General features: G+C 41.8%; 1 protein-coding gene across 1 annotated transcript in view; it reads right to left on the bottom strand.

The window, feature by feature from the left end:
• Positions 1–7,167, bottom strand: part of GUCY2C (guanylate cyclase 2C) — a gene marked incomplete at both ends in the record, with an annotated part of 46,617 nt that extends 39,450 nt beyond the window's left edge. The window contains 4 exons of the mRNA XM_082047507.1: positions 1,924–2,139; positions 5,282–5,349; positions 5,931–6,043; positions 6,957–7,167. Coding sequence (XP_081903633.1) covers positions 1,924–2,139; positions 5,282–5,349; positions 5,931–6,043; positions 6,957–7,167 — 608 coding nt within the window. The remainder of the gene's footprint in view (positions 1–1,923; positions 2,140–5,281; positions 5,350–5,930; positions 6,044–6,956) is intronic.
• Between the last annotated feature and the right edge of the window lie 12,878 nt (positions 7,168–20,045).

The raw sequence follows: 20,045 nt of genomic DNA, 5'->3' as shown, positions 1-20,045 counted from the left end.
AGAGCCCCAGCTCCCTCAGCTTTTCCTCATAAGGGAGATGCTCCACTCCCTTAATCATCTTTGTTGCCCGGTGCTGGACTCTCTCCAGCAGTTCCCTGTCCTTCTTGAACTGAGAGGGCCAGAACTGGACACAATATTCCAGGTGTGGTCTCACCAGGGCAAAGTAGAGGTGAAGGAGAACCTCTCTCGACCTACTAACCACCCTGCTTCTAATACACCCCAGGATGCCATTTGCCTTCCTGGCCACAAGGGCACAGTGCTGGCTCATGGTCATCCTGCTGTCCACCAGGACCCCCAGGTTCCTTTCCCCTACACTGCTGTCTAACAGGGCATTCCTCAACTTATACTGGAACCTGGGGTTGTTCCTACCCAGATGCAAGACTCTACACTTGCCCTTGTTATATTTCATTACATTTTTCCCCGCCCAACTCTCCAGCCTGTCCAGGTGTCACTGGATGGCAGCATGGCCTTCTGGCGTGTCAGCCACTCCTCCCAGTTTGGTGTCATCAGCAAACTTGCTGACAGTGCACTCTAGTCCCTCATCCAAGTCATTAATGAATATATTGGTCCCAGTCCTGACCCTTGAGGCACTCCACTAGATACTGGCCTCCAACCGGACTCTACTGCACTGACCACAACTCTCTGGCTTCTTTTCTTCAGCCAGTTCGCAGTCCACCTCACTACCTGATCATCCAGTCCACACTTCCTCAATTTAGCAGCGAGGATGCTGTGGGAGACTGTGTCAAATGCTTTACTGAAATCAAGATAGACCACATTCACTGCTTTGCCATCATCTAGCCACCTGGTTATGCCCTCATAAAAGTCAATGAGGCTGGTCAAGCACAACTTCCACTTGGTGAAGCCATGTTGACTGCCAATAATGACACTCTTATCCTTGATATGCTTTGAGATGGCACCAAGGATAAGTTGTTCCCTCACCTTCCCAGGGATGGAGGTGAGGCTGACAGGTCTATAGTTACCCAGGTCCTGCTTCTTGCCCTTTTTGAACACTGGAGTGACATTTGCTTTCCTCCAGTCCTCAGACACCTCTTCCATTTCCCAAGTCTGCAAGTTATTATGAATTGGAAAGAGAAATAATAGTTGTTTCCGTGAATTCTTGGCTCCCTTTGAGCTACATTTATAAAAGTAGTAGGAGAAACATTATCATTTTTTATTCATTAATCAGCATTTTATGTCCCAAAATTTAAAAAAGAAAAAAAAAAAAGGAGCATAGAAACACTCACAAGCTGAAAATTATATGAGTCAATAATAGGGGAGTAATGATAAATATCAGTATATAAAATAATCTATTTTACTAAAACCAGCCTTTGATTTTAGTCAAGGAGAAAACCCAGCATTCTTGAGAACCAAGCACAGGCTGATGTTTCATGTCACAAAGTGAAAACTGTCTCCTCTGCCCCAAACTGATGAGGGCACAGCTTAAACTCTGCAGTCATTGGGGAGAATTTTTTTCAAAGAAAGGTACAGTTTGAACTTTGGAAATGTTTTGGAGTAACAATAGCTCCCACAGATTGAAGCCCTTAATGTGGAGAAACATTACAAGAGCTTGATAAGACCCCTGAACTAAAAAGGCACCTATGAAGAGCCCAATGGAGGAGTGTCTCATGTCACACTATTTACATCAAGGATGTAGTAAACAGGTATTTCCAGCAGGGACAACACGTGGGCTATGCTGCCCACAGGAAAAGCCAAGACTTGAGAACACCTAAAAGTAGACTGAGCACAACATTCAGACAGGTAGTACAGCTAAAGGGCATAATTAATCTTTTCCTTCTCTCCTTCCTTGGTAGCCATAAGGCACCTCCCAAAACGTAGGACTCAAAGGAGAGCTTGTAAGAACAATGTCCAAGGATGGAGATAGAGTTTATCAACAGCCAGGTCAGAGGTGGATCCAGATCTTACCAGAGGCATGCCTCCGAGTTGTCAACCCTCTTGTAAAGGTAGGCAGATTCCCAGGTTGTGGTTTTGAATGGCAGGCGAGTTTCTTTCCAAAAATAATAGAAGAAATCATTCACTTTCCTGGCTGGGGTCAGAAGGCGGGTTAGGTGTACTTTGTAGTCACAGGACAGTCCAAAACTCCCTACAGAGATCAGAGGCAGGCTCAGTATTGTTTCAACTCTGAAGGGAGAGACAAGAGGACAAGTCTGAATGGATTGTTGTCACATTAAGGCAGCTACCACATGATTTCCATCCTCAGCTCCCTCTCCTCTTGTGCCATGCATTAGTTTAACAGCACTTTGCGCCTGAAGCAGAAGGTTCCTCAGGAATACAAGCAGATTTCAAGTCACTATTGGCACTGAAAAGCCATGTTGAGCCTGGTCCACATACCTTCTCTCACTGCCCCCAAATCCCCAGTTTGGGTACCATGCACCATTTCAGCTCAAGGGCTGTGACAGGAATCCAAAGGCTTAAGGACCCATCCAGTTCTGCTCCTCAGCTGCCATTAACATCAGATTGATTTGATCTTTCTGTTGAGGCAGTGCTGGAGGGCGACAACTTTTTGCCATCAGAAAAGCTTTACTCCTACAACTCAAAAGAAAAGTCTTCTAGTTTAACTATGCCATATTTTAAGAGCTGTACAATAACAGCAGTTAGGGAGTAAAACTAAGCAAATCCTCTGCTGGCACAGAATTTGTAAAACAAAGTTATTTTTTATCCACAGAGACAATAAGTTTTTAAGGGTAAAAGCATTTTCCTAGATGCTGCAATCTTATCAGACTAGACTTCAAGTATTTTGTTTCTTGTATGGTAGTTTTCTATGACAGAGCCATTTAGAGTTGTTGGCATTATTGTGAAAAAAAATATATTTTCCGGGTAAAGCCCACTTACCAAATTACAGGGTTTATATTTGTTGCAACAGAAACAGACAGAGATGGTATAGTAAGTATTGCCAGGGAGAGTATGTCACTAATGAAACTGACATTTTTCTGACTGATTTTAGAATAAAATAGAATAGATGAAGGGGCCTACAATGATCATCAAGTCCAACCACCTGACCACTTCAGGGCTGACCAAAAGCTAAAGCATGTTGTTAAGGGCATTGTCCAAATGTGTCTGAAACATTGAGAGGTTTGGGGCATTGACCACCTCTCTAGGAAGCCTGTTCCAGTGTTTGACCAACCTTGCAGTAAATAAATGCTTCCTAATGTCAAGTCTAAACCTCCCCTGGCTCAGCTTTGAACCATTCCCATGTGTCCTGCCACTGAGTACCAGGGAGAAAAGCTCAGCACCTCCCTCCCCGTGTACCCTCCTTAGGAAACTGTAGAGGGCAATAAGGTTGGCCCTCAGCCTCCTTTTCTCCAAACTAGAAAAGCAGAAAATCCTCAGCCACTCCTCATAGAACATACCTTCCAGCCCTTTCACCAGCTTTGTTGCCCTCCCCTGGACCCATTTAAAGACTTTAACATCCTTCTGAAATTGTGGGGCCCAGAACTGCAGGCAGCGCTCAAGGTGAGCCTGCACCAATGTTGAACAGTGGAACAATCCCTTCTTTTGGCCAGCTGGTTGCGCTGTGTTTGATGCCCCCCAGATGTGGGTTGCCCTCCTGGCTGCCAGGGCACACACTGCTGACTGATGCAGATCCTGCTGTCAGCCAGCATCCCCAGATCCCTTTCTGAAGGGCTGCTCTTCAGCCACTCCTCTCCCAATTTATACTTATGCCTGGCGTTACTGTCTTAGGTGCAGAATCTGTCAATTTGACTCCTTAAATTTCATCCCATTAATAGCTGCCGTACGATTTCTTGAATTACAGATGGTGAAGAAACTGGCGGTAGACAGTTGGTCTAATCCCAAACCACACTTGTTACTTCCACTGTTCTGTTGCAACATCCCAACAGCTGTTGTGCTTCTAGAGCTCTTAGAGTTAACACCCAGAGTCACTTAATGTCCCCTCGACAAGCCAAACATGTAACTTAGAGAGCACAGGCAGCAGCCAGGCCACCGCAGGCCCTGCACTCCTGTCCTCTCCACAGCACCCTCCCCACACAAAGTGCTGCAAAGCAAGGAACTTGTTCTTATTTGCAAAACTATTGCACCACAGGCAAAAAACAGCTGCCTGTTTGTCAGCGTTCTTCATTGTTTTGCATAAACTTCCGCTACTCATACTTTTTACTGGTTTCACTGTGTCAGAGTCCGAGGAAGAGACTTTGGCATCGTTCTGGGCAGCTCCATATCCAGCAGACAGAAAAGGAAACATAAAGGTAGGAGGTACAATGAACAAAATAGGGTATATTGCATAATATTTTACCATGGTCCTATACATATGTAAGACTTATTCTTTTGATTTTTCTATAAATCAATCACATGCTTTCACCAGTAACGTTGTTTTCACTTCTGGTCATCCCACTGTAAGACAAGTATAGAGCTAAAAGCAGATAAAGCTTGAGGTAAAAGTGTCTAAATCTTCCCAGTACCTCTCAGTGAAACCAAAAGGCTTCCAAGTTTTAAAGAGGGAAGTGATTCACATGGGTAACAATATAGATTTGTACACCATGACTGATGGGGGGGGTTAACTGATTTATGCTGGAAGTCTGCAGATTCAACTTATATTTTTCCTAATATCTAAGAATGAACATATTAATGTGTAATATAGAATAGAATAGAATAGAATAGAATAGAATAGAATAGAATAGAATAGAATAGAATAGAATAGAATAGAATAGAATAGAATAGAATAGAATAGAATAGAATAGAATAGAATAGAATAGAATAGAATAGAATAGAATAGAATAGAATTTACAGGATCACGTATAATACAATAGTAGAGAGATTCATTCTTCAGGAGAGATAGGATGAAACTGGCTGCTCCCTATCTAAACAATCTTTTCTGAAAATGGTTGAGGTTTTTGGATCTTCTCTTGACACATGTAACTTGAGGCCCTGCTCAGTGACTGAACACCCCCCCAGAAGGACCCCTGTTGCTGCAGTACTGTGATGTCTACATGCCTCAAGCTAACATCTCTTTCCTGCTTCAGTTGCTGCAGAGTTAAGTCTTTTGAGCCCTTAATCAATGAATCAGGTTACTGCCATCAATTAGAAAAGTTTCCCTGCTAGTAGTGGGATTTCATCAATGGGCTTTGGAAGGGGATTTTCTTCCCCTACCAAACATAGTGGCTACACATAACAGTTTTACTGTAGACCTCAAGGTTTCTGATGTATCCTAAATCCCAATGTCTCTGCTGGTTTGTTGTACACAAAACAACTTTGTTCAGCAGTTGATATCTTTAACACCACAATATTCGGGGCAAGAGGTGGTACTTACGAGACCATTTGGTAGGTGGCATAAGTGCAAGCAGGTCCTATGACAACACAGCCAAGTGAGCCAGTATCCTGCAAGGGATCAGAAAGGGTCAGTAGTGGGGCCAGTGCAGAGGACTGGCAGAGAAAGGAGAATGGGAAAATTAAGAAAACTTTGGGATTTTAGAAGGAGTCACAGTTAGAAGGGGCATAGTTCCACATGTGTTTCTTTGGTATCAGTGCCAGCCTAATAATCTCTCTGTCTGTGCTTTACCATCTCCGTACAGCTCTCTCCTTTGCATATTTGTGTAAACTGATGGTGAACCAGATCAGGGTCTGTTCCAGTTGGAAATTAACCTTTTCTGCTCTCCTTGGGCTGTGTAGGAAAAGCAGCCGAAGTTGGAGGCTGCTTTAGCCAGCTCTGCCACTAGATGTCTAATGACAGCCTCTGGGAAGCATTCATAGAATCTCTCTCCAGTATTTGCCTCCTTGTCTTCTCAAAAACTATAGGAGCACCTTGTCTTTGAAAACTTCACTTCCCTGTCAAATTGGTTTGGAACTGAACAGCAGGATCAAAGTTAATAAGGAAAGACAGCGAGACGTGCACACATACATGTAGAAAGAAAAAAGTCTTGTCTTCTTAGGAAATCAACTTAAAGAAGCTTGCTACTCACATAAATTTCCTTGATGAGCTCCACACCTTCACAGGTGCTGGTACGACAGCCTTGTGAGACATAGAGTGATGAGGTAAAGGTGTGGAAGGTGGCACTGACTGTAACGTTTTCTCCTGTAATCCAAACATGAAAGTAAAGAGCATCCTGAGTTGCAGGTAACCACTAATATACTGTATTCCTCTTCTTCTGACACGGGTCTGAGCAGCCCTGTGCTAGGATGTCTCCCACCACAAAGCTGCTAGAAAGTCCACCTACTACCTAATCTCTACCACTTAAGAGAAAACTGTAAAATTTGTTCAAGTGTGGACCGCTGTCTTCTGCTGAGTGTTACTACTTTCAATACCAAGTACTTTTAGTGTTGGCCATTATTAGAGACACTTTTTAAGGCTCACTTCCCAGTAAAATTGGACAAAATCTCTTCAACTAGAGGGCAGAAAGGGAATAGGTATCATTTTTTGGAACCTCTTTTTCCCATGATAATCCTAGAGAGTGACAGTAGATTGTGATATTGAAAGGAGAGGTAAGATATCAAAATAAATAAAAGTAACATCTGCACTGACTCTAAACGAGGGAAAAACATATGGGGTGCAGATTCTTCACACTTTAAATCATAATGCAATCAACAGATGGGGTCAGAAGGAAAAGTATTTTCAGAAAGTAGAGGCTAATCCAGCCAGGAAAGGAAGCAAGAGCACCCCAGTTACTGAACTAGATGGATCACTGGTTGTGTCTGATCCAGTTCAGCAAATCCCATGTTCCCAATCCCAACTGAACATCTCCAGAAAATCCTACAGGAAGAGTCTGCCCGAACAGCATGAAAGCAAATATGGTTCTGCTCATCTGTAGAGCCCTTCTATTTTTACAGCGGTAGGTCATTATTTCTGTAAGATCTACAAATATTGAACAGACAGGCAAGGAGCCTGTCTGAGGAGCAGTTTTCTGAAGGTCAGATGAGTAGAAAGCTGTGGCACAAAGTCTGACAAGAAACCACGGCAAGAGAGGGATAACCAAGACCCACTGCCTTACCTGCTGCCTGGAATTCATTTTGCACCATTTTTAAGGCTTGCTTCACAGCTAATTTCAAACTATCAGTAGCTGATGGGAAGTCTGAGTAATTCATGAGCATCACATTGATCACATAATTGTTGTTTCCGCACCCATTTGAAACAACTTGCTGCAGCAGCTGGAGTGAGAAAAGCAACGGCCAAAGGGCCAGACCCAGCATCCGTGTCTTCATTATTGCTCAGTTTAAACCCATTGTGTGGGTCTTTCTTTTTCTCTTCCAACTCTTCTTACTTTCAGATACTCTGCATTGGTTTTCTTCCTGGATAAGACAAAAGAGATCTCCACACCGTAGATTCAAAGACAGGCTGTACAATCCTTCTCTCAGGCACTTCCCTGTCCCCCTCCCGGCCTTCACCTCTGCCCGCCCCTTCAGCGTTCTAGGTGGCACTTCTGTTTGTGAAAAACTAGCAACAGCAAAGCTCAGGAAAGGAGAGAGGCTAAAGGTCGCTGCGAATGTTTGCTCATGGAAAGGCTGAGGCTATAAAACTGAAGCATTACCTGAAACCTTGCCTGATAAGGGCACTAACTCTTCATCACAGGGATGAGCTGAGAGAAGGAAAGGGAGGGAACAAATGGACTGTAAAGACAACTCTTTAAAATGGAAATAAAATACGAGGTCCATTAAAGCCTAAAGGAAAACAGATGGTTACTTCATGTTTGCATTGCCCTATATCTCTGGTTACATTGCCACACGATCTCTGCTGGCTGGCATCATAAATCAAGGGTATATTTTCTTCTGTGATAAGTTATCAATTTCATTCCTTTAGCTTTTACCATTAAAACACCTTTTGTGTTGACAAAAATGTCTGACTTGCAGTTCTCCAGGCCAAATCCTTTGTTTCAATTATACTTACAGAGTAGAGTCAGTGCAAAGCTTGTTCTCTTGTATTCATCCAGCACCGAGCATCAAAGCACCGCAGGTCTGCTCCCAACACACTGCTCCCAGGTAGCACAGGTCTCATTGTCCATTCCCACCTTGTCGGATGGCTCCTCAAATGGGAGCACAACATACTCATACTTTATGTGATGCAAACTCTTGCATCACATAAGGATTAGCAAAACTGAAGGCCACATCTCAGACTCTGGGGACCAATAATAATTATAAATGACATTGCTAAAAGGTACACCTTAAAGGACACCATGGTATTGTTCCCGGCTAGGGCTCTTGGGCTTTCCTGAGTATTTTTCCTAAGAATGGTCTCAGGGACGGTAGGTAGAATGAAGGGAAAACAAAAACCCACAAGACTTATGGATAAGTCTGGGCACAAAGGAGAACTGCAAGGTAAAAGGAATCAACAGGCAAATTTAAATGAAGTACTGAGTGTGACTGTTCTGAGTTTTGGGTGTTTGTGCATACCTACAACAGCTTCTGGTTTTCTACTGAAACCTGGAATTGGGCTGTCAGATAATAAATCAGATTACTTTTATTATCTTCCTGAAATAATTTTAAGGCAAACAAAAAAAAATCAGCAACAGTGTAAGTAACCATGCTTTGGTATAAAGCAGAATGGCAATCCCATGTTTTCTTTCAAAGCCTGTTTTTAAAAGGTGTTGAATACACTTCAAACATATTTGCATAGACTTTTTACATGATCTTTCTTTAATACCAAATGATTATTGCTTGACTCTTTCTTGTACCAAACAATAGAGGAGACCATGAGCCAGCATTTAAAAGAAGACCTTGAACACCTCAGCATATCTAATTTAGCATTGTAATTAGTAATACAGTAATACTAAATTAGCAGTCTGTCATGTAAACATCTGGACAAGTATGGCTGGCTAGAGCCACAGACTGAGAATGGAATATAGCTTTTTGTGCTGAGATCATCTGCTCATCACTGCCACTTTTTATAGGCCTTTACAAAATCCTTTAAACTTATCCCATATAAGTCAATAAGAGATTTGTCATTAACTTCGGCAGAGCAAGATTTGCATTTTTATACTCTTCTTAGCCTGACAGAAAGTTAGCCAGCGTGAATAATGCAAGTAGAACTGAGTATTTTACACTACTGGTCACACAGGGAGTATGTGATGGCACTAAGGTCTCCCTGTTTTTATATCTATTAGTGTATTTATTTGGTTTTCATAGCAGCTCAAAAATGTCCTTTAAAAACTGAAGTAAAATCAGCTACAGCCTTAGCATAGTATTTCTTTTTACTCTCTCCCTTGCTCTCTGCTTTCAAGGTGCCACAGGGAGTCCCTAGCCAGAAGATGTTACAAATGAGTTGTTGAGCTCTCAGCTTTTTAATTGCCAGATATGTGTAGTCTCTCAGTGTTAAGTCCCATGATGGGAGCACACCTTGAGCATCAGGTGATATGGAGCAGGAGAGAGTGCTGCAGGAGGCTGCAGCCGAGGTGAAGCCAGAACTCCCTGGAACCGGTTGAACACCAGCCACACTTTCCCTTGTACCAGTTGCCTGGCAGACTGATCAGTAACATCTGCTTCATGGCGTAAGAGAGATAAAGAAAAGCTGTGACACCATGCCATAAAGGTGACAGTTACTGAGACTACAGAAGATTGTGAGGGTGGAAGGAAGAAAAAGTAGATGAGCGGGTCATATGTGTAAAGTACAAAACGTGATAGGCCCACCACAAGCAAAAGCAAAAGCAAAAAAAATCTATATATTTGCATATGTTGCTGCCTGTGCCTGAGGGATCTTTAGTCCTGGGGAATACACCAATGCCAGTCCTGGGGAACACACCAATGCCAGTCCATTCATAGTGCCCTGGCTGCAGAATGAAGCTGACCTCCCAAGGATCCCAGCCAACTTCATCTAATTCTTTTGTAATATCTGATCTAGCGGTCTGTAAAACCAAGAGGTTACCAGTGCCACAAAACAGCCAAATACTCTCCAAAATCTTCTGTATCTCTTCAGGGCACTGCTCCCAGTATCTCGGTAATTTTTCTCCAACTGTGAGCCAGCTCTTGTACTTCAAAGCTTGGTCAGGGAGGGATACAGTTCAAATTATGTATGAGAGGAAAGAAAAAAAAAAAAAAAAGCTTTTTGACTTCTACAGGCAACTGCAGCTTTAATTGGAAATCCTGTCTTACAACAGAACTACAAGTAATGGGAGCATCCTGAAGGCAATGTAAATGACTCTGCCTTCTCCTGAAACAATGTGATGGCAGGAAGCAAAGCCTCTTGCTCAAACACCAGGAATATCCTGCCTAAGGTAACCTCTCCTGACAACCCCAGGATAAGCCATAGAATTTATCCCAAAATATCTTTAAAGCACATCTTCTAGAACTACTTTTCCTCTCTTAAAAGAGGCAAGATTTAATCACCTTCTGAGGAATAAGGTGATAAGCAATTATATCTGACATCCCTGGTGCATTTTTTCTAGCTGTGGCTTTTAGGCAACAACTACTGTTATGTTCTTGTCAAAAGGTAAAAAAAAAAAAAAAAAAAAAAAGATGCCATCATTAAATATCTTCACTATGTGCAAGTATCTATAAAATAATTCAGTTCTTAGGTGTACATCAGATGAGTACCTAATCTTTGCATTATTCCTAGCATTATTAACAATTGATGGAGGTGTGCCCTTGAATCACTGAATACAAACCCTGTAGTTTATCACTTATTCTACCTTCAGAAGCACAGGGACAATTAAGATTCAGATAAGCAGGCCCTGTGTTTATTTGTCTGAGGATAAAATTAAGTCCCTCGCCAACAACAATAATACCTGTGCATATATTGCATAGATACACAACACCATAATAGGTCTCTCTGTGTATTCTTATAATCCGTGTTAGATTAGAAATACCAACTCAAATTAACTCACAGGAGAACTGCATTATTGGTTTTAGTGAAAAGTGATTTTTAGTGCCTGATTCTACAGCACTATTTGTTTATTTTGCTCTCTGTTTTATTGGATAATAAACAACCAGATGTTATAGGGTGTGTTTGAAACAGATAATCAATACTGACTTCCTGATCTAAAACCACTCTGATTTGATCTCCCAGTCTTCTGAAATATTCAAAGACGCTCAGAGAAGAGAAACCAGAGAAGCAAAAAAACCCAGAGAGTTATTCCTCTAAGTCTCCCAGCCTATGTAAGGTCATGCTCTACAGAACATTTTCAAATCCTTTTTTAATGGTCCATATGACAGGGCTTTCCTCCTTTCAATAGCTTCTTTATTTTGTACAGAGTCCAACAGTCCTGAAAAGGGGCAATAATAGGCCAGCCTGGGCATCATAGTGTCCCTTTGGCTACCCAGTTCATATCATGAAAGTGCGGCCATGTTCAGAACGAAGTACTGTGCTATCTCCAATACGTTTGCCATGTTAATTTTTAGGATCTTTTCATTGGCATGTAGCCTAATTTCATTTTTACTTAATTGCAAATTATTATTTTCATTTGACCACTCAGAGAGGATAAAATGGAGAGAAGACAGGAAAATCTCAGAAAGCTCTGAAGAACCAAAGAGTTACATGAAATTATCAGCTGCCACCAGTCAGTCAAAATGCTGGTGTGGAAGTTAACAGCAATAGTCCCAGTAAGCCTGAAGACAATGTAGCCATATTGTCAACTCATCTTTAATACTTTTGGTGCCAAAGATAACCCATGTAGGTTTTTCCAGCAATTTTTTTGTAAAGAAACATGCATTGTGATACAATTGTCTTATTTTACAGAATAAAATATTTTGGGTGTCATTCAAAATGGATTTTTTTCTCTATATTTGCTACAATTATTTATTTTTTCAGTGTCATTTAATTGTGGTTGTTATGACCTATGAGTTTCAAAACTCCACATTATTTTAATTTTCTCCAGAACTAGAAACTTCAATAGTGCATAAAAATTCCATTAACATAAAAGAGATGCTGCAAGCCACTAGAACCACACAATTGGGAAATGTGAAGAGAAAACACACACACACACAAAAGAAAATATATGGAAATAAAAAGAACAGCAGATGCATTTATGTATTTAATTATCACTTTTAAAAAATCCTTGCTTTCAGTGGCTTATGGTTCTGAATAAATAAGCTGTTCACACCATGTGTCTGGGGGCATTGTCCAGTCTTTTTATGAACACTGTCAGGCTTGGGGCTGTGACACCTCCCGGGGGAGCCTGTTCCAGCACTCCAGCAACCTCTGGGTGAAGAACCTTTTCCTAATGTCCATCCTAAACCTCCCCTGGCACATCTTCCTGCCATTCCCTCATGTCCTGTCATTGGTTACCTGAGAGAAGAGATCAGCGCCTGCCCCTTCTCCTCTCCTTGTGAGGAAGCTGTAGTCACCATGAGGTCTCCACTCAGTCTGAACAAACCAAGTAACTTTAGCCACTTCTCATATGGCTTCACCTCCAAACCCTTTACCAACTTTGTAGCCCTCCTCTGGACACTCTGCAGCAGCTTTATATGCTTTTTATCCTGTGTTGCCCAGACCTGCACACAGTGCTCCAGGTGAGGCCGCACCAGTGCAGAGCAGAGCGGGACCATCACCTCCCTGCCCAGCTGGCAATGCTGTGCTGGATGCACCCAGGACATGGTTGCCCTCTTGGCTACCAGAGCACACTGTTGGCTCATGTTCAACTTGCTGTTGACCAGAACCCCATAAACCTCTCTGCAGAGCTGCTTTGCAGCATCTTGTCCCCCAGTCTGTATGTAAAACCAGGATTGCCATGTGCAAAATCTGGCACTTGTCCTTGTTAAACTTAGTACAGTTGGTGATTGCCCAGCTCCCTAATTTGTCCAGATCCCTCTGTAGGGCCTCTCTGCCCTTGAGAGTGTCAAGAGCTCCTCCCGGTTTTCTGTCGTTGGCCAACTTAAGTGTTCCATCAAGTCCTGCATTCAAGTGATTTATGGCGACATTAAAGAGTGCTGGCCCTAAGATGGATCCCTGTGGAACCCCGCTAGTGAATCGTTGCCAGCCTGACATAACCCCATTTACTAGAACCCTTTGAGCCCAACCCATTAGCCAATTGCTCACCCACTGCATTATATATTTAACCAGACATATGCTGGACACTTTGTCAAGGAGGGCACTGTGAGACACAGTATCAAAGGCTCTACTGAAATCAAAAAAGATCATGTTGACTGGCTTCCCTTGGTCAAATAGGTGGGTAACCTTGTGGTAGAAAGAAATTAAGTTTGTTAAGCAGGACTTTCCCTTCATCAGCCTCTGCTGGATGGGACCAATCACTGCGTTGTCTTTCAGGTGTTTTTCAGTATCTCCCAGAATAACCTTCTCCATCATTTTGCCAGGCACAGAAGTGATACTGACAAACAGAAGTGAGAAAAATGAACTTCCATAAAACTGAACAAAGTGCAGCAATGATGGAACCAGAGCTGGCTTCAACAACTGGCATCCACCCACCTCCTCGAGGTCAACATCTTTATCATGCAAACCTTGGGCACAAACCAAGCTATGAGTTCCACATGCAGTATGCAACAACCCAACACTTCAACATGACAGTCCATTTTTCTTGCCCTGGGAGACCATCTTGACAGAGAGAACTGAAAGTCATGGACTAAGTGGATTCAATGAACATTTTAGAGGGATAAGACGATATCATGGACTAAGCGAATAATATCTGTGTGTATACATGTGTGTATCTATATATATGAATTGTGGCAGTAATTAACTAAAATTTATTGGTAGGCGTAAGACCTAAGCATGACATAAATGGTGTAGAATAAGGGGCAGAACGTGCTGGGTCAGCTGACACAAGGTCAATTTCCACAGGTAGCTGGGAGAATGACACAGCCAGGACAGCTGTACCGAAACTAGTCAAAGGGGTCTTCAATGCCAGGTGAGCAGTGTTCCTCTTTCTCACTGCTGGAGGGGTGGTGGTCCAGGGCACCCTCCGTTCTCTCTGGGCCATGTGGTTTGGTGCTATTGTGTTTCAGGCACGAGCCATTGGCTGGGACGAGAGGCAGGTTTTGGTACAGGCTGCAGTCAGGAATCACAATGGCTGCTTCAGAAGACATGAACTGCAGCATCAGGATTGCCGAGTGGTGAGGCGTTGCACTGTGTGTCCATCACTTTGAATATTCTTACATTATTGTTGTTATTGTTTATTTGTTCTTTTCCCTTTTCCCTTTTCTTTTCCCTTTTCTTTTCCCTTTTCCCTTTTCTTTTCCCTTTTCCCTTTTCCCTTTTCTTTTCCCTTTTCTTTTCCCTTTTCTTTCCCTTTTCTTTTCCCTTTTCTTTTCCCTTTTCTTTCTTTTCTTTTCTTTTCTTTTCTTTTCTTTTCTTTTCTTTTCTTTTCTTTTCTTTTCTTTTCTTTTCTTTTCTTTTCTTTTCTTTTCTTTTCTTTTCTTTTCTTTTCTTTTCTTTTCTTTTCTTTTCTTTTCTTTTCTTTTTTCTTTTCTTCCTTTTCTTTTCTTTCTTTTCTTTTTTTCTTTTTTTTCCCTTCCCTTCCCTTCCCTTCCCTTCCCTTCCCTTCCCTTCCCTTCCCTTCCCTTCCCTTCCCTTCCCTTCCCTTCCCTTCCCTTCCCTGCCCTTCCCTGCCCTTCCCTGCCCTTCCCTGCCCTGCCCTGCCCTGCCCTGCCCTGCCCTGCCCTGCCCTGCCCTGCCCTGCCCTGCCCTGCCCTGCCCTTCCTTTCCTTTTTTTCCTCCTTCCTCCTTCCTTTCCCCACTGTTTGGTTAAACTGTTCTTATTCCAATCCACAAGTTTTGCCTTTTGTTTCCTGATTCTCCTCCCAATTCCACTGTGGGCAGAGGAGGGGTGAGCGAGTTACACCGGATTTTCATTGCTGACTGGGGGGAATCTGAGGCTAAACTGTGACAGTCCTTTTGGGTGAGCCAGGTGGGACAGGCAAGGGGTTGGGATAATAACAGAACTGACCAGAGCGTGTTAAATAGACATTTACTATAATAGTAAAGAAGTCGCTGGTCATGATGTTGCTTTGTTTGTCCACGTGGCTGTGTTATGTGAATTCCTACGTGCCTTATGTATTCCCTGCAGTGCTGTTTATCACCTCTGTGTGAAGGATTATGTTTGTCATATTGCTGTCATGTGTCATATCAACTTAAGAGATGGCAATAGCTCTTATCGTGTGCTTATATTGCTATTTTTGTACAACGTTACTGTCATTTCCATATCTTAGACATTGATACCTCAGAACTGATTAGTAATCACACCGAATCTATACGAAAGATGGGGAGGGGATTTCCCCCCCCTTTTTCACCTCCCTTTTCTCCTCCAGCCTAGGTGCAACAGTTTTTTATAATTTTGAACACCCTGGGGATATCCAAGCTAGCATGCTCTTGTTGCTATGTCTCCTGAATATGTCTCAGATCATGTACAGCATTACAAAAGGATTTGTTAATAATATCACCCACAGAAATAATATTTTCTGACTTTTAAATTATTTTTTCAATATTTCTACTATCCAGATTTAGAAGGTAGTAATGTAAATAATGACAAACAAAGCTTTATAGTATACATGCATGGCAGTCATATAGCAGCTATGCTGGCTTTCCAGTGGTAGTATTTTTTTCTCAATTATTACACAGAACATAAAGATAGATTTTATAACTATTATTCTTTGTCACTGGCACTATCTACTAATAAAAAACAAGCCTGTAAAACAGCATGAAAATATGTGGGTCATGTGTTACATGTTCCTGATAGTACAGTATGATCTTGATCCAGTACAGAACCTGATAAAGTAGAAGTCCTCATTATATTGCCATTCCCATGGGTTATCAAGAGTTTAGGTCTGCTCTTGGAGTTCAGAGTTGCTGCCATAAATTAGAGTGGAATTACACTACAAAGCACTGACTGTTCTCATCAGAAGCTACCAATCTAATAAGAGGAAATCTACAGACAAGGATAAGAAAAGTTGTAATTGGAATTGCATCATACTACCAGTAGCTGGGGTGGTTGCCCCATCTTCCCATTGACCTATGTTGCCACATACCAGAAGATGAAACTAAATATGCAATGTATCATAAACAGCTAGCTCTAGTTAAGAAAGTCTTATTCCTTTTAACTCTTTCCCAACACATACATACTTTGAAGTCAATGTTATTTATCCATCTAACTTATATGCTACTAACTTGTATCCTCTTAACTGCTGATTTTGTACTCTTTCTCTAAAGGACTTTGTTTCCAGAGCAACAGGACAGATTTTTCTTTTCAGTCTGTGTTCTAGGCTCAGCAAGATACAGCTATGTCAAATTACGAATGTAAGCTATCGGTGATGTGCAAACATCTGTTATGGTTTTCCTTAGGAAGGTAAATGTCTAGAGTGTGTAATAATTTATGTATTGGTCACATACATCAGTTTCCTTAAATTCTTTTTATTAAACATTCTACGGATCTATACTGTGCATTGGGATGAAGTTAGTGCACACTTGACCCTGTATATCCATATGGCAGTGGAATACCGTGCAGATATATCCTGGACAAGTACACCTCCATTCTCTGGGATATGGCACTTCCAATGATGTGGCCTTCTGTCTTGGGTAAGTTTGTGCAGATCCAGCTAAATATACTTGCATTTCCAGTTCTGACACTGACTTGTGCTGGATCAGGAGATTGTCTCACCTCCCCTTCCTTTGTTCTACATACATAAACTTCGAAAAACTTATCAAAATGTGATGCTGAAATCCAATACAAGAACAGCTTTTAAACTGCTTTTATTAATTTGACTGAATCTTGGTGGCAGGTTGGACACTAGAAGTATCAGGAAAATTCTGAATGTGCAGTTCCCAAAAACCCACAAACGTAAACTCCAGTGAAAACTAAAGAAAGACAGTTCCCTACTGAAATAAAGATAAAAATTATGGTTTTTCATTTCACTATTTGGGAGTCTTTAATCTACACGACTGTCATTTGCTTTCTTGAGATGGGCTATAGAGACCTGACAAGAGCATTAAATGAACACATGATCTGTCACCTCTGCAGGTGGTCAGCTTATGTATCTCACCTTCTCTCATCATGGGTGGCCTCTCTAGGGCAGATTAAGGTTCAGATGTTGCTGATTCCATAAAAAAGAAGCAAATGTTCTTCAAGTTCCTTGCTCTTAAAGGGATCATCTCCCATTTATTCATCTCAAGGATAAGTTTTTGTAGCTTTAGCAGGGGAACATTTAATTGATCTCAATTCTGCATGTCATTTATCTTGAGATGTTGTCAGATGCATGTTCAAAGGTAAAAGAGGCAGAACACGGTGAAGCATCATTACTGAAAAAACATGATCTTACTCAGACATTACAGAAATTGAAGCAAGTGACTGTTGCTCATGCAAAGGTCATTTCCTAACCTCTGGCTTTGGTTATATCATTATTTTTTCCCACTTTATGTTTTTCTTCCTCTCCTTTTTTTCTCTCCTTCCTCTCCATGCCATCCTTTTCTTAGACCTAACTTTCCACTCCCTGAATTTTTATTTAAACACTCACTATACTCTCTATGCTTAACTTTCTGTTTAGTCACAGATGCATGACTTCCCTTTTGCTGCTATCAGTGTAATTCAATTCCCTCACTCCCAGCAATTCTGTGTGGGAATAAACATGATCATTAATTGTTTTACAGGTGACAGCCTCCAAGATAATGCCACTGGCTAATAGAATGGTGATGGCAAGAATGGCAGCAGTTTTCCAGCATTATTAATAGAGTAGCAGAGTCTTGTCTTTAATTTATGAAGTGCCATCTTGGCACTTCAAATGAGGAAAAGATTATAACACCTCTGCCTACTTTGGTCTGCATCTTAATAATAATTTCTACAGCAGATAAGCTAAAATATTTAGCTCAATTTGATGCTAATGAGAATACAAGATTAAATTACATGTGTCTTCCTACACAACCGACTCCAGTGAACATTAGATATGAATGGAGACTCCTACTGCTCTGAACGGGTTTTAGACATTCCTGTATGCAGAGAGCCCACACCAATTGCCATTATGCCAAACTCTAGCATTTTGCCCCCTATTTATGTTACTCACACACAATGCACAAGTCAGGAGACAACTTAATTTTTATGCTGTGTTCAATCCACCTGTTGAACTGAGCAATTTATAGTTAGCAGCCCTTCTGATGGAAAAGTCCATGGCTTTGATTGACAGCTACTTGTGATCAGACTGGAAAATCAACAGCTATTGGGCTATCATATTTTGTATACACCTCAATATACAAGCAGGCAAGGCTGGACATGTATTTAAAACCAGAACCACCACGCTTTTCTATAATACTGCTGTAGACCTCATCTATGAGAGAATGATCTGGCAGGCAGAGTCACAGCTCTGCTTGCTGAGAACATGCCACAAGAATTCCATTTGAGTCATGCTGAAGCAGCTAAGAAGGATCCTTGCTGTTAAATGTAACCTACAGTTTTGCTTTACATATATCTTCAGTTTTGTAATTGGAAGCCAGATCTTTATGTCCAGTTACAATAAATTGTTACATCATAGAATCATAGAACAGTTTGGGTTGGAAGGGACCTTCAAAGGTCACCTAGTCCAAGCCCCCTGCAATGAGCAGGAACATCTTCAACTAGATCAGGTTGCTCAGAGCCCTGTCCAGCCTGGCCTTGAATGTTTTCAGGGATGGGGCATCTACCACCTCTCTGGGCAATCTGTGCCAATATTTTACCACCCTTATTGTAAAAAATTTCTTCCTCACGTCCAGCCTGAATCTCCCCTACTTTAGTTTAAAACTGTTACTCCTTGTCCTATTTTAACGGGCTCTGCTAAAAAGTCTGTCCCCATCTTTCTTACAGGCCCCTTTTAAGTACTGAAAGGCCCCAATAAGGTCTCCCTGGAGCGTTCTCTTCTCCAGGCTGAACAACCCCAGCTCTCCCAGCTTGTCCTCATAGGAAAGGTGTTCCAGCTCTCTGATCACTTTCTCATGTTCTCACAGAATCACAGAATCATTTTGGTTGGAAGAGACACTCAAGCTCACCAAGTACAACCATTAACCCAACACTGTCACTAAACCATGTCCCTAAGAACCTCATCTAAACATCTCCAGGGATGGTGACTCTACCACTTCCCTGGGCAGCCTGTTCCAATGCTTGACAACCCTTTCTGGGAAGAAATTTTTCCAAACATCCAATCTAAAGCTCCCCTGGAACAACTTGAGGCCATTTCATCTCATCCTATTGCTTGTTACTTGGAGAAGAGACCAAATGCCCCTTGCTACAACCTCCTTTCAGGTAGTTGTAGAGAGCGATAATAGAATCATAGATGTTTCCATGTTCTCATGTTGCAGGTGAGTTGAAGCTCAGTTGAAGCTAACCCTTACAGAACACAGTATCTTTTATCTCTTTGGAAGCAACAAAATCACACATTGAGGGGGAGAGGGGAAGAGTGTACAAGCAGTGCTTAGGGGACTTGCCTCCAAAGCATAGTTAAGGTTAGAAGGTGTCTCTCACCTGAGCTCCCCCTGACCCGCACAGAGCTGGCATCAGAGGAACACTGAGCACTCCCTGCTCCACATGATAAAAAAATCTTCTGGTCAAGAAAATCCCCCACATGGTGCAGATAGATGCTGGAATCCCACTGGTGCCACTCAAAATGCTGTCTGCAAAAAAAAGTAGCTGGTTTGGCTGCTACTACTTTTTATCTCAGTTGACACTGTCCTTGTGCTCACAGCTAACCCACTGACACTGCATGGCTGCTGGCTCTCACATTCACCCACCATGTAAGACTTCAGGAAACCAGTGGGAAATGGGAGAAACCAGTGGCACACTTGAGAGCTTTCCTCCATTTGAGTCAATATTTTAGCTATATTCAGTATGCTCATTCATAGAACAGCACAATCTTGTGAAAGGATCATATAAAAAAAGGAAGAAAGCAATGTAGCAAAATTATATTTTCAGTTACATTAAAAAATGTTGTCTAATTGCACTGTCTGCTTTCTTGCATTTCTGTCAAAGATATAATACCTCCATCAGCAGTGGCTTTGGCTCCTTTTGTTTCTCCTTTTACTCAGTTTCCTTTGGCATCCGTATACTAAACAAAACTCAAACCAAAATCTTCATTTTTCCTAGCTTACTGTACAGAGACAGAATATTCTGTGGCAGTACTGAAAATTACTGTGAGGTCTTTACAACAAAAATTATTTTCTTTCCATTTGAAATTAAGTACTTCTGATGCAC

The sequence above is a fragment of the Streptopelia decaocto genome, assembly GCF_964273445.1.
Source record: "Streptopelia decaocto genome assembly, chromosome: 1".
In the NCBI taxonomy this organism is placed as follows: Eukaryota; Metazoa; Chordata; class Aves; order Columbiformes; family Columbidae; genus Streptopelia; species Streptopelia decaocto.
The sequence above is the reverse complement of the archived record's forward strand: the minus strand, read 5'-3'. Positions and strand labels throughout refer to the sequence as shown.